Source organism: Erpetoichthys calabaricus, chromosome 17, assembly GCF_900747795.2.
Source record: "Erpetoichthys calabaricus chromosome 17, fErpCal1.3, whole genome shotgun sequence".
Classification (NCBI taxonomy): domain Eukaryota; kingdom Metazoa; phylum Chordata; class Cladistia; order Polypteriformes; family Polypteridae; genus Erpetoichthys; species Erpetoichthys calabaricus.
The window spans coordinates 54,014,109-54,030,211 of record NC_041410.2 but is presented as its reverse complement, the minus strand read 5'-3'; the positions used below and the strand labels follow the sequence as shown (position 1 = coordinate 54,030,211).

At 38.0% G+C, this 16,103-nt stretch overlaps 1 protein-coding gene across 1 annotated transcript in view; it reads right to left on the bottom strand.

Annotated features, from left to right (window-relative positions):
- Positions 1 to 16,103, bottom strand: part of tmem266 (transmembrane protein 266) — a 481,028-nt gene that overhangs the window by 78,637 nt on the left and 386,288 nt on the right. The window contains exon 8 of the mRNA XM_028823201.2: positions 15,148 to 15,263. Coding sequence (XP_028679034.1) covers positions 15,148 to 15,263 — 116 coding nt within the window. The remainder of the gene's footprint in view (positions 1 to 15,147; positions 15,264 to 16,103) is intronic.

Sequence of the window (16,103 nt, the reverse complement as noted above, 5' to 3'; positions counted from 1 at the left end):
TTGTATTTGTTTTGCCCTTTCACTAGCACTGAAATATCATCTTCAACCCCCAAAACTGAATCGTTCTGAAAAAACGTTTATAAATATGATAACAGCTGGTCTCGCACAGCCGTGTGGATGGGGAAAAGTAAGCCTTTCAAAAACACATATGTATGATAAAAATGTGATAAAGCACTGGCTTCATCTTGTCCTATAAGCACTTGTCTGTGCTGAGGAGACAGTTGTTTCCTCACTTCTCTGCATCAGCAGACAGGCACTGCACCTTGAAACACATGAATGTTTTGTTGATTTTTTTTTCCAGGATTCCCAGTCTATATTTTCCAAGGCTTTGCCAACCTTATACTAATTTTTAGCCTTTAAAAACAATTGTTCTTAATCTTCTGTCCGCACAAAGTTTTTGTTTTTGCCCTGTTTTTTCAGCATTTCGATTTACTTTGGGTTTGCACCATAAACAAACAGCACTCTTTACTAATAAACCAGGCACGTTTCTAACATTTCAGAGTGGGAGATGAACTTTTAGAAAATTATCTGAAAATGCAATTGTGGATGAAAAACAATCAAAAACAAAATAGTGTTTTGAAATGTATCTTCGTTAGTATGGACTATGCCTCACTGTTGAACCATCCATCCATCCATTATCCAACCTGCTATATCCTAACTACAGAGTCACGGGGGTCTGCTGGAGCCAATCCCAGCCAACACAGGGCGCAAGGCAGGAAACAAATCCCGGGCAGGTCGCCAGCCCACTGCAGCACTGTTGAACAACCAGATTGATATTTTGTTGATGAGAAGTTGGTTAGTTGGTGCACAGTACAGAGCAAACATGGAGGAAATATTGCAGCATTTCTTCAAATATGCTATCCAGGCAAATGCAACTTCATTGCTGTGATTCTATCTATAATCACAAAGGATTTATATCAGCAGCTTAACAGCAGAAAGAATATTTACATTAACACTGTTAAATTGAAGTTTAGTAAGTTTAGAACAGATGTTTTAGCGTACTCAAAGTGGTAGTGCAGAGCTGTCATTCCTTCTTCACAAGCACCAGGTTCTCTGTTGAGCTTGCATGTCCCCATGTATTTATGGATTAATTGGTATTAATAAATAATATGTGACCAACAGCAACTCATCATGCAACATCATTCAAAAACTGGTTTGTAGTGCTTCAATCTGCTTGACCCACACACTGCCATTTTCATTTCCTGGGAAAGGGCGACATGCAGGTGGCCTGGCTCTTTCAAAAATCCAGAGATTTTAATAAAAAATTACATTTACGTTTAGGAGGTAAGAAAGCTAAAGATATGTGATGACTGTTTAATCATGGTATACAATAAAACAGTTTCCCAGTGACATGTATCTTTGCTTCTCATCTGGTCAATCTTAATTCTAAATATACATAGTTTAGATGGTATGATATGCTATATTCATATAAGGGAAATACTGTTAATAATGCTTAGTGGGAAGACCTGATAGCTTTATTAACACAAACTGATGGTTCTGGGCTGGAGTATAGTAGCGTAATATTGTTTAGATATATTACATTCAAACCTAAGCTTATATAATGTGTTAGATCAGCAGCTGCATCAACTCCAACAAAAAGATTTTCTACATACATTAAAACTCTCCCAGGACTCAGAGGCATTTACTGTGTACATTATACAGAAGGAATATGAGGGATTAATAGTAGTTGTCTATCTTTGAACAAACATATATGATCCTCTTGAATAATGGAAGGCAACACTTTTTATAATCTGTGTGTGGTCCCAAAGACAATCAGATTCTCACTATTTTCAAACGGTGATTTGATGATTTTATTTAGAGCCAGTAACACACTCAGCCTTGACACACACCCTCACATACAGAGACACAAAAAAAGCGGCTCAAAATGAGTAAATTATAAAGAATATATTAAACAAGTAAAGAAAGAAAAGAACAATTATTAAACAACTAATGGGTAGGCAAAAGCCCCCCCCCAATAGCCCCTACGGCCATAATACAGTAATTAACCTCCATAACATTAGAGCCCAGCATCACTTGGAATGTGAACAGTGTTAAAAGTGTTAGTCCCTAGTGTCACTCAGGCAACTATATAGACATGTCTCACGTAACCATTACACATAACAATTACTTGGGTTGTATAAGTGCTAACAGCGTTAGTCCAGAGCATCATTTGGGCAATGGTATAGGCATGTCTTATGTAAGAGTCGGGCCTAATCGTTATCTTCTCCTAGCCTCATAATGGCATCACATAAGAAACGTTTTTCAGCAGCCGAGGTGTTACACACTCCTGACAGTGATACGAACAGTGATGTTGAGGAGCCTCTGATCAGCAGTGATGACGAAGTGACTCTGTCTTCTGTCAGTGAAACTGAAACAGAAAGTAAAACCGAAATTGATTCTGATGAATCTGAAAGTGACGTTCATGTTTGGGTTTCTGTTGTCCCTGCTTCAAATAAACCAGCATGACCTTGTTTCTATTTTGTGGGACAGCCAGGAATAAAAGTGAACATTAGTTATTTCTTGATGATAACGTGATCGAAAGAATTGTTGAGATGAACCGTTTTGCTGAACAGTGTTACCGTACACCTATGCAGTTTTCCCATTCAAAGATATATCACACAAAACACATAGTTTGACAGTTTATATGGTATTGACATTATTATTATTAATTATTTGTATCATTATTATACTTTTTACACTTCTGAATTTGTACTTTTAGTGTATTTACAGTAGAAAAATTAAATTTAAATGCAATGCTTTTTTGACAGGAGGTTAACTAACATAGAACAAAATGTTAACAAAAAACGTGAACAAAAAGCGTTACAATGCAAAAGACGAACGACTGAAGGTTTTTGCCGGCTTCTTCTGGCACACCAGTCTGCATCAACCGAGGCTGACCAAAGGCGATGTACTACTGGGACTGCTGGGATTTGTAGTAACCTTAAGTAGAACTGCTACAAGTTAAACTCATATAATTTGATTTGCTAGCTAATTGCACTGAAGAATTTCACACAAATCTAAAATATTGAATACTGGGAATAGAGCACTGCCATTTTAAATGGTGCTGGTACAATGATGTCATGCATCAGAACTTCTAGTCATCATGTGGTAACAATCGGAATGGTATCACCAACAACAACATGGCCATGGATATTAAAAATTCACAAAATGGCAGCAACCATGATCAAAGACAAAATGCAAAATGGCAGAACAGAAACATCACAAAAACAGCAATAACAAATAATAATGCACATAAAATGATAACACACTTATGATGAAGATATAAAGACAAAATTAAATATTGTGGATATGGGTTCTGAAACATTTTCAAACCCTTACATTTTCTCTACTCTTCTGAGCACAGAAACTATGACTAAAATTAATAATTTTAAAAGTGTTGAAGAAGTTTGAAAATTATTTTTACTCGACAACAGAGGAACAGAAAAACAACTTAGTGATACAACTGAACTGGTCCGTAGTGACAAGAAAACCCTGCTGAATTTGCTTTGCCTTGAGTTTGTTCAAATCATGAAAATATTTGTGAACTTAGCCAAACTCTGTGAAATGCAGTGAAATCAATGGGAAAGGAGAAATGGAGCTAATTTTGAGTGGAATATAATGGTGCAATGGCTGCAGTGGGTTGGCACCCTGCCTGGGATTGGTTCCTGCCTTATGCCGTGTGTTGGCTGGGATTGGCTCCAGCAGACCCCCCGTGACCCTGTGTTCGGATTCAGCGGGTTGGAAAATGGATGGATGGATAATGGTGCAATGGTCTATTATGTGCCCCTGATATTAGGGAAATGTCTGCCAAATATGCTGACCTGAGTATTGTGTCCAAAAAATGACTTGAGCTGTGAGGCAACAGTGCTAATCACTGTACCACTGAACCTCCCCAAGATAGAATTAACCAAATTAAATATAACAACAGTACAATTTCTTGCAGACAGCAGCAGAAAGGAAGCATGAATTCACTAAGGCTGGCCCCCTCAGATTCTCTCATTTGAAGAGTAGTTATTTTTTTTTCTCTTGACGCTTTTGCTCATTCACTGCTGCTATTACCAAATAAGCACAACACTAAACTTTATGGATTCTTCACTCCTTCCTGCCTTCATCAACTACATAGCAATATGAGTAATATTATTAAAGATGTAGTCTCATGTATTACATACAGGTCACATACAAGTCCATACCAAAAAACATTACCTTCAAGACATGAATACACCAACCCAGTTTCCCTACATGCGCATGTTTTGTGCTTAAATATATTCATAACTTTTCCACTAATTTTTGGCTGTTGGTTCCCACGTTGGCTGCTAAACCTATGTGATGTCATACTGGCCTTGCAAAGCATCATGGGATGCTAGGAAAAAAGTTAATCTAAACCAACAACACAGCAAATTCCTAGGAAAATACTCCGCAAGCATGGCCACCGGAGAGTACTGTGTATTCACTGAAAAAAATACTTTGCTGAATTTCGCTAATCAACACTACTGGTCTCTAACCAGCTTCATATCCCCCTCTCATATTTATAAATATCTTTTCAGGAAAAAACAATAGAAAATATATAGACTTGATTATTTTTTGAACAATAAAAACATGACTATTAACAAGTGTGGATTGATCTGAATACATGAATTCTTGATCTGATGTAAATGATTCTGTCAATTTTAGTGTTACTCACTGCTCACTTTCACATTTTTCAAATCAATTCCTCAAAAAGAGAGACGTGTCAGTAGAATCTCATGAGACAGAGGAGACAGAACATATTTACACAGATTAGCTTCCTCATGCAGTCTGCAAGAGGCTAATGAAGAGCGAGATATCACTGGAGATGTCTTATTAGCATAGTGTCAGTTTTCATTAAGAAAGCCCACCATTCAGACTGAGGCACTAAATTCAGGGCACCAGGGATTTTGCCATATGCCATTTTTTAATTACATCATATCTGCATAATAATTGTTTAAAGAATTGTTTTAGCTCCCTGCTATAATGAAAATACGCTGCCTTTAATAATGTCTAGGATCCCCAGTCATGGCAACACCATCAATTCTTATAGTAGTCATTATTTCTCTATGCTTTCTATGTTCTTCATATCAAGTATCCCCTTCTGTGGCTCAAACCAGTACAGTATTTAATTTCTTAATGCTATTTTGAAAAGATAATTTGGAGAGAAATGGAAATTAAAAATAGATGTTTTGTGGAATATAGGGCTGTTAACAAATTCTAGCACTTTTAATGACTTTTGATCCAGGGTGTCCATCAATCATGTGAATTTTTTTAAATAAACGCTTCAGGAAATAACAGTATACACAATGGTTGTTGACAGAAGACCTTTTCACTCTCATGATAAAATATCTCATGAGTACTTATGATTAAATTTCAAATGGTATGAATATAAGGATGGCAAGCCAGAGTGGAAACAGACTTAGCATGACACAGAAATAAATGGTTTATGGACAGTGTTGTTTTTCTAAATGAGCAGATATGAAAAGACAGTACTTTATAGCTCAGTGATGTTTTTAATTTATATAAATAATTTAGACAAGCACAGATTAAATGAGTTAAGTGAATTTGCAAATGGAACTAAGTTTGACTGTGTGGCTTATACCTGGTGTCAGACACATTACAAGATACTTGATTTGAAATAAAGTGGAAGTTTTCACATTTTATTATTATATAACACTGATACACAGAGGAGTTCATTTCACTTTTTGACAGTGATCAGCAGAAAAAGACTCTTTAATATCAATGTGAAAACAGATATCCGCAAAGTGGTCTAAATTAATTACAAGTATAAAACAGAACATGTTTGATCGCATAAGTAATCACCTCTTCAAGTCAGTATTTAGTAGCTGCACCATTGGCAGCCACCACAGCCCTCAGCCTGTGAGCACAGGTCTCTATCAGCTTTGCACATCTGGATATCACTTTTTTCCCCATTCTTCTCTGCAGATCTGTCAAGTTGCATTGAGGTCATGAGTGAATAGCTTTTTTCAAGTACAGCCACAATTCTCAGTTGTATTGAGATCAGGGGCCTCATGTATAAATGGTGTGTACGCACAAAAATGTTGTGTACGCCCGTTTCCACGCTCACATTGTGATGTATAAAAACTAAACTTGGCGTAAAGCCACGCACATTTTCATGCCAGCTCAACCCCTGGCGTACGCAAGTTCTCTGCTCGGTTTTACAAACTGGTGGCACCCAGCGTCAAAGCAGTGCTATTGTTCCAGTGTGGTTTCCCTTTCTTTTTTAGATCCACATCCCTGACGCGGCTTTATCAAATACATGAAATTAACCGCATATCATTTATTAGTTTAAGGCATCGGATTGTAATTAACCTGTAACAATATAATGCTCCACAGAATGGCCAAACTATTCTAAACACCATAGCTGCTTTAGCGTTGTTACTCTCAGTGCATCACTGAGAATTTAACCCACTGCATCCGAGTGTGGAATCACAGCTCTACAGTAGCTGATCGGAAAGAGAATTATCAGTATACAGCATCTTGCAAATGCTGTCTCAGCAATGCACACAGTCTATTGAACTGCTCCCATATGGCAAACGCTTCACAGCCTTTCTTGTAGGGACCTCACGCTTGAGAAACAGTTTCATCCCAAGAATTATAAATGCACTCAATCAGTCCATCAAGTGCTCTTTGTAGAACTGTTTGTACTTATATGTATACTGTAATAACCTCACTGTAAACTTGCGATACAGTTATCAAATTGCACAACCTGAGCCCCTTTATAAAGCGTGTATTTAAATATGACGACGACTGGCTTCTAAGTCGATTTAGATTTCCAAGCACTATCCTCTTGAAGCTCTTGTTATCATTTTTAAGATGAAATTCAGCAAAGTATGCTTATTACATTATACAGATAAAATTTTAACACAATTTAAATAATCTATATTGTTTATAATTAAACATGTGTCGCAGCGCTAGTGATGAGCTGGCGCCCTGTTCAGGGATTGTTCCTGCCTTGCGCTGTATGCTTGCTGGGGCTGGCGTGAACCAGGATGGATAAATGAATATAATAATTAAACATGTACTGCGAAGATATTTCAATGTTCCTTAAAAGTTTTGAAGAATCTGCATTCTCAGCTTACAGATGGCTTTACATCTATTACAGAGCTGATTATGTGGCGATTAGTTACTTGGAGAAAGAAAAGTAAGGACAGAAATTGGGGGTTAGTATGTTTGAAAAAGACAGTACTGCTGTAATAAATTATTTCAACGAAGGTCACACATGGCGCAGCAAGCATTTTGCAGGAGGCTGGAACCATCTCTGGATGGGGTGCCAGTTCGCCACTATCACTGCGCCACCGTGTTCCCATGTTTAATACATGCTTTAAGTCCTATCATCATGAAAATGATATCAAGTGTACCTCTTAGTATTTAAATTGTTCAGTGAGTGATATTATGAATATAATGTATTCTGTGTTCTGTCAGAGGAACAGAAAGCCCGTTTAAGAAGCACGTAGTGATTCACACACAGAGTACACAGAAGAACACATACAAAACAAAGCATGTAACATGCTATTTTAGTTAAGATGGGATTTGAGAAAGTAGTAAATTAAATGATGTTAAGATGAAGTTTATGACGTTCTTCTTTAATGACAAAATAAGCTATGTGATTAAAGTGATATTTCGATATTAAAGTTGACATTTCAAGCTTTTTTCCCCCGCTGTGTCCCTATTTTTTTCTTTTCTCTGTACTCTAATAAGCTTCCATATGACACTCAGACGGTGGGCTACCACTCGCCTTTTCACGGCGACTTTGCTATCTGACAACTATTTTTTTTTTGGGCACTGTGTGACCTTGTGAACTTGACCTTTTGAGTTTCTTCGACACTCTATGTCACTCAATCAACTTCCTTTTATTGTTTATTTCACTGTTTAAACCAACAAATAGTAAGTTTTTCCTTGCCTCCACTTGGTATTCGGTGAAATTCTTCTATTTTCCCCCATGCTTCTGCCATTGTCTTGTCACAGAACTTAAGAGCAATTTATATTGATTTGCATATTCAAAGAGGTGTAATTCTGGGAGGAGATGGGGCAGGACAGCAGGCGCGTGCACGTGCACTACTTTTCACACTGACCGGGATGTATAGAGGGGAAGAACGTGGAAGTTGGCATACGCACGGATTTATGCATGAGGCCCCTGGACTGGACCCTGACTCTGCCACTCTGGGACATTAAACATACTATTTTTAAGCAGTTTCCATATAGCTTTGGCTATAGGCTTGGGGTTGTTGTCTTGCAGACTGCATCATGTTTTCCTTTTATTTTGCTGCATTCATTTTCCCATCTACCCTCACAAGCTTTCTAAGGTTTACTGTAGAGAAGCATCCCCACTGCATATGCTGTCACCACCACACCTCACAGTGGGGTTGGGGTGTTTTTGATAATGTGCAGTGTTCAAACATGGCATTTAGTCTGATAGCCAAATGGCTTAATTTTGGTCTCATCAGACCATAGTACCTTCTTCTGACCTACTTCAGGGTCTTCCATATGCCTTCTGCTGAGATGTCATGTTTTTTTTAACAGTGGCTTTCTCTTTGCCGCACTCCCATAAAGCTGTGGCTGGTGGAGTACCTAGGCAACAGTTGTCTGCACATTTTCACCAATTTCATCAATTGCAGCTTGCAACTCCTTTAGAGTTTATCCTAGGCCTCTTGTGGCTCTCACTAATTGTTTTCTTACACAATACCTCAGTTTTTGTGACCAGCATCCTCTAGGCAGATTTACAGCTGTGCCATAGTTTTCCCTGTTGATTTAACTGGACTCCAAGAGATATTCAGTGATTTGGATATATTCATGTCTTTATACCCCAACTTTTCACTGAGTTGCAATGAGTGTTCTTTTGTCTTCATTGTGTCGGTCAGGCCGTGATACTGACTCACCACAAGATGGGCCTTCCATATAAGGTGTATTTATATGACAGTCAAATGAAACCTCAGAAAAGTGATGATCTTCCTTGGATAAATTCTGTGACTTCTAAAACCAATTAGCTGCACCACTGATGATTGAGGAGTGTCTTATTAAAGGAGGTGAATAATGCAGGAATTGATAATTACTAATCAAAAATACGCTCACCCAGGGGCACCAAATCAATGTATGGAAAGTGAAAATGAATTTCAACTTGCCTACCCCAGCGATGGCAAGGTTCATAAATTGGCAAAAGCCTACATTAACCTTTTCACTTTCTCTGTTGTAATTTGAAACATGGCCAAAGACTTACTTTCACAAATAACTCAGACACGCTTGTTGAAATAAGCAAAATAATTCCATTTCCTTATAATATACTGAACATGGATATATTCATATATATATATATAGATATATATGTACAGTCATGGCCATTTTCCCAGAAAATTCACCATTTCTCCCAGAAAATTGTTGCAATTACAAATGTTTTGGTATACGCATTTATTTCCTTTATGTGCATTAGAACAACACAAAAAAACAGAAAAAAAGCCAAATCTGACATCATGTCACACAGAACTCCAAAAATGTGCCGGACAAAATTATTGGCACCTTTTCAAAATTGTGGGTAAATCGTTTTATTTCAAGCATATGATGCTCGTTTGAACTCACCTGTGGCAAGAAACAGGTGCTGGCAATATAGCAATCACACCTGAAGCCAGTTAAAATGGAAAAAAGTTGACTCAACCTTTCTGTTGTGTGTCTGAGTGTGCCACACTAAGCATGGAGAACAGAAAGAAGAGCAGAGAATTGTCTGAGGACTTGAGAACAAAAATTGTGGAAAAATATCAACAATCTCAAGGGTACAAGTCCATCTCCAGAGATCTTCATGTTCCTTTGTCCACTGTGCGAAACATAATCAAGATGTGCACAACACATAGCACTGTAGCTAATCTCCCTGGACGTGGGCAGAAGAGAAAAATTGATAAAAGACTGCAACGTAGGATAGTCCGAATGGTGGATAAACAGCCCCGATCAACTTCAAAACATATTCAAGCTGTTCTGCAGACCAGGGTGCAACAGTGTCAGCTCGAACTATCCGTCAACATCTGAACGAAATGAAACGCTATGGCAGGAGAGCCAGGAGGACCCCACTGCTGACACAGAAACATAAAAAAGCCAGACTGGAGTTTGCCAAAATGTACTTGAGGAAGCCAAAATCCTTCTGGGCGAACGTCTTGTGGACAGATGAGACCAAGGTAGAGCTTTTTGGTAAAGCTCATCATTCTACTGTTTACAGAAAATGGAATGAGGCCTATGAGGAAAAGAACACAGTACCTACAGTCAAACATGGAGGAGGTTCTAAGATGTTTTGGGGATGTTTTGCTGCCTCTGGCACTGGATGCCTTGACTGTGTGCAAGGCATCATAAAATCTGAAGACAACCAAAAGGTATTGGGGCGCAATGTAGGGCCCAGTGTCAGAAAGCTGGGTCTGCGTCAGAGGTCATGGGTGTTCCAGCAGGACAATGACCCCAAACATACCTCTAAAAGCACCCAGAAATGGTTGAAGACAAAGAGCTGGAGAGTTCTGAAGTGGCCAGCAATGAGTCCGGATCTAAATCCAATTGAATACTTATGGAGAGATCTCAAAATTGCTGTTGGGAGAAGGCACTCTTCAAATCTGAGAGACCTTGAGCAGTTTGCAAATGAAGAGTGGTCGGAAATTCCAGTTGAGAGGTGTAACAAGCTTGTTGATGGTTATAGGAAGTGCTTGATTTCAGTTATTTTTTCCAAAAGGGCGTGCAACCAGATATTAAGTTGAGGGTGCCAATAATTTTGTCCAGCCCGGTTTTTGAGTTTTGTGTGAAATTATGTCAGATTTGGCTTTTTTTCTCTGTTTTTCTGTGTTGTTCCAATGCACATAAAGGAAATAAACATGTGTATACCAAAAGATTTGTAATTGCAACAATTTTCTGGGAAAATTCCAGGGGTGCCGATAATTTCGGCCATAACTGTATAGGGATATATAAATATAGATATAGGAACATATGTATAGGGAGATATCTATATTTATATTGTAACAAGACCACAGGCACAACTCAGTCCCACAAGCACAGTATCACACAATTCTTCTTCTCTCTCTCTCTTTTTCTCCACCACTCCTCTCCAGCAAGCTTTGTCTCCTTCCTCCCAACTCTGGCTCCCGGAGTGGTGGCTGCTGGCTCCTTTTATAGCCCACCCGGAAGTGCTCCAGGTGTTTGATGACCCATTTCTGGCTGCACTTCCGGGTGTGATGGAAGAACCACCCGCATGGGCTCAGGAACCACTGCAGCACCCCCTGGTGGCACCCCCCGGATCCCAACAGGGTCGTAGAGAACTCCATCTCCCATGGAGCCCTGCAGGAATTCGAGGCACCACTGCCACCCAGGGAGGCTGCCATCTAGAGTCCCAGGGGAAGTACTGTTCAGTTCATGCCTGTTCCCCTGGACCATATACAGAAGAGGCTTCCCGGCCAGGCAAGGGTCCCGGCCGCCCGCACAATATATATGTAAAAGACACTAACAAATAACACAAAACATAAAATTACAAAATCTTTAACTTTTTTTTTTCTCTCCTATAGAAAAATTCATGTAACTTATCAATTCTGTCTTTCGACTTAGATACAACTTTCCTCTCTTATAGGAAAATGCACACAAATTAGGAATCCTGATTTTTCACTCAAGATGGATATGTTTTCTGTCTGGTTATGAAGTTTCTGTTGCTGGCAAGTGGCATTCATTTACTTATAGCAGCCAGCCTCTGCTTTGGTTTTAGGACCAACCCCCCAGCACACTGAATTATATCTCTCTTTCAAACTGGATTTAGGGTGAGAAACTAGTGATAGCCAGAACTAATCGTTCACAACGTTATTCTCTTCACTTACAATTACCATAGTACATTAGTTGGATTTGTCCTATCTATTAAATTGCAATTAATCGTTTTTGGAAACAAAGTATACTTATGATTTGAGATGAGTGATGCTTGGTTCCTTTCTTGGTTGGCTTTCTCCAGACACAAGGAAGGACTTTCACCTTTCACTGCAGTTTTCTCTTCGAGGGTTTTACACAATGTGTCCTTGGATGGTAGCAAAGTTACGCCTGCTAAGTCAACAGGTGATCACTCAGAGACCACTGTTAGCAAGGTAACAATGTGGTTTATGTAGGTCTTTTTCTCTTGCTCCTGTCCTCCAATTCCTCAGCAAGGCTGGACTAATGGTAACCTCATGCAAACTCCAACACAGACAAATATTCAACCCTTTCAGTCCAGCACAGTTAGCCCTTTGGAGTAAAGGGGTTGCTTCTGTTAGGCCCCCTCCCTATCAGCTTTAGGGTCTGGCTATGGGCATCCAAATTATGGCAGATTAAGCTGTAGCATGGTGAAAGATGCAAAATTAATTAGGATATTACAAGGGTTTTTATAGGGAGGAATACAGGTCTTGTCATTGGCTTCTTGGGTGCACATAAGCCCATGCTGTTGGTTGACCACTGGTGCAAAGTTCTACCCATCATTGCTGCTCATCTTGGATTAAAAGTCTTTTGTTTAGAACTTCAGTCCATTTTATGCCTGGCTGTTACATGGTCTGGTATCGATCATTTAAACAAATAAGGCTGCAGATTCTGCATTCCATTCAGGCAAACAGAGACTTTTAGCTGGCAATAAGAGTGTCTGGCAGCAGTTCACTAAGTCGGGATTTGGCTTCCAGCCTAGTAAAATGGGATAAAGCTAGTCTGCCTCATAGCACTGTAATTATGCAATCAGTTAGGTTTTATACTAGTAATTAATTTAGACCACTTAGCAGAGAACTCATTTCACTTTGACATTAAAAAGTCTTAAAAAGTCATAAAATTAATCTTGTGACTCCCTATATTTTAGAATGCCCCAGACTCCACATTGTAACCTTAGATCTTCAAATGGAGGTCTGCTTATAATTCCAATAGCCAATCTTGAAAGAAGTGGTGAGGTGGCCTTTTGCTTATGCACCTAAAACCTGGAATACTTTACCAATATAAATTTGCTAGGCTAATAACTGTAGAAAATTTAAAAAAAACTGCTAAAATCCCATTATTTTAATATGGCTTTTCCATAGCTATATTTTAGTTGTATTCCTAATAGGCTAAATGGGCGTAGAATTATCATATTCGTCATTGATCCACAATCTTTACTAATCTCTACTATTCCCTGCTGTCTTTTCTGGTTTTTCTCTGGTAGAGTTCTGTGCCCACACCACCTGATCAAGGCATCATGAAGCCCCCTGAGATGATGGAATGAAGGTAGGGCTGTCTCAGCTGTCCACAAGACCAGCTTCATCAAATCCTATCATGTGAAGCCTGATAACAAAGAGGTTTGAATTAAGAACCTTTATAAATGGTAGAATGCAAAATAGGAGTTGAGTAGTCATTTGGCTTTAGAATCCCAGCAGATTTTATTTTTTTCTCCATGCTTACAGGTGTTTTTTTGTTTTTTTCTGTTCTCCCAGCCATCTGAACTTACCTTTTTCTTTTGTTTCTAAATTTGCAATATTGTTGCTTAATATTATTTGTTTTTTAATGTAACTTTCTCTTTGAAGTCTTGCAAAGCACTTTGAGCTACACAGCTTGTATGAAAATGTGCTATATGAATAAATGCTGTTGTTTTCTGCCAAATGAAATACATTGTGACTGAATGTTGTTAAATAATAAAATGTGTAAACTAAAACTTCCAAGGGGGTGAATATTTTTTGTAGGTACTGCATATTATGAAAGACTTAAAATGTTTTGTAAGGCTAAGTGGACATGAACTAAAAGGAGACATAATGTAATAGAGATATTTGACTGTTGTGATTATAGGCAAGCTATTATGTTAAAATTAAGTTTGTTAATGAAAACATGGGACACAAAAGACAGCAGGTAAAGAGTACATTTCAAACAGATTTTACAAAATGTTTCACATATGGAACTGCAAAAGCCTACATTTTTTCGTTAAAAACTAAACCTTGGACACCATGAAATAAATGCCTTTTTAGCTAAATTTAAAACCTTTTTTAATTATTTGGATGTTCCACACATGCATGCATGCCTTCAATCAAAACGTTTGTATCCAATATAATTTAAGGAAAATGTTTTATACATTTAACATACTAGCTGCCAAATATCAGTAGGAACAAAAGCTTCTGCATGTAGGAGAAGTGCTTCACACCCATCATGATCTCATTTAACATATAAGCAACTTGTTCTGTAATCATATCAGTAAAACCACAATTGTGCAAAGCAAAGATAACAAGTGCTTCCTCTTCCATTAAAACTACAAAAATGAGGTTTTCTACCTAGGAAGCAAATATTTGAAGCATATACTGTGCAAAGAAGTATTTCTACCTATTGATAATCATGTCAAGGAAAAGACTTTCAAGCAGATGTGTGTGCATCAGTACTGTGAGACCTCAACATAAACTTGGCACAGGACATTTTGACACTCATGCAGTCAGGAATCGGCAACCAGAACTGAGATTGTGGGAGTAATTAAAAATGACAAATTGATTTTAATGTTCAGTAAAAACAGTAAAATGTTTTTGCTGTTTAAATATGAGCAAAACTCACAACCTTATGCAAGTCTGTCATGTTTATGTATTACAATTCCAGTTTTTCTGATGATCCCAGATATCAAAGTATGCTGAGAAAATGAAGCTGACAAATCTATGAAGGGCATTTAACAGGTCTTTGAAAGGCAATAGAATTAGAACTAAATATAAATGGAGGGAACTTAAAGGATTTGTGTAATGCATGGTACTAGAAAGCATCTTTTTGAATTTCAAAGAAAGGTAAAATTTAATTTCTGAGACTAGAAGTAGAGTGAGCTGACTATTGAAACACGGACTTCAGCTAATAACAAGACTTACATGCAGTTAAGAAACTGGTTGGAACAAAACCCTGCAGTTATGATGGTCTACAGAACCAAGACTGACCACTGCTACTGTGTGATTGTAATGCAGAGCAAGTAGATTTAAAAATTTTTTAATAAGAATGATAAGCTATCCATTCTAGTTACTGCATGAGTGAAGCTAAATAAAATTAGGCTTTGAACTATTTAGTCCATCAGAATAATTTTGTGATTGGTCCCGATTAAACTGAAGCCTCAGTGTTTGATTTGTTCAATGATGCAGTGTTCAGTCTAAAGATGAAGATGAGACAAAACAAATCTCTCACCGCCTGCTCTTGGCAGATCTGTGTTAGTCGGTCCAGTTGCTCTTCTCGGACTGCTTTAGCTTTTTCATACTGCTGTATTACCATCTCCATTTCCACTTTGACAGGGACAACATATGCTGAGGAAAACAAACACATCAAATTTGGGCATTACTCGCCTGGACATAAGAAAGAATCTAAAAGAGTTCTGTGAAGCTAGTTTAAATTTGTTGTGTATGAATCATGGACGAACCACAGGCTGAACATTGTAAGATGCAGATATGGAACAGAAATCTTCCTATATATTGTTTCTCTCTTTACAACTGAGTCATGTAAAGCTCTTAGTAAAGATAATAAATCAGGAAGAAGATTTTCTGGTTGGGTAAATTAACACAATGTAGATACTGAGTAGCTTGTATGGTATAGAAATGGCTTATTCCAGTATGCAATACTTCCTTAGCTTTGGATTGCAACATACAGAACAAGTTCACGTTTATTGTAGTGTTATTTATTGATTCAACATATTTCTTTCATGAACTCTAAAACAGTATAACAGCATTAAGTTAAAATTATAAGCTGTAAAGGTAAGAGATGTAGCAACCTCTGACACTTTCAGAATTACTCAATGCTATAAACTCACATCAGAGAGAGAAAGCACCAGGTCTTGATGGCTACCCTGCTGAATTTTATAAAAAAAATTTCAATTAAGATAGCGCCCCCTTTTTTTTTTTTAGCAACATTTGTAGAAGCCAGAGACAATAAAATTCTACCTCAAACTTTTGACCAAGCATTAATGACCATTTTCCGTAAGAAAAATATGAGCTTATTACAATGTGTATCATACAGACCAATCTCACTTCTGAATAATGATGTTAAGATACTCCCCAAAGTTCTAGCCAGAAGGACTGAGAAAGTACTCCCTCAGGTAATATCACAAGACCAAACTGGATTTATTAAAGGAAGACACTTCGCTTCCAATC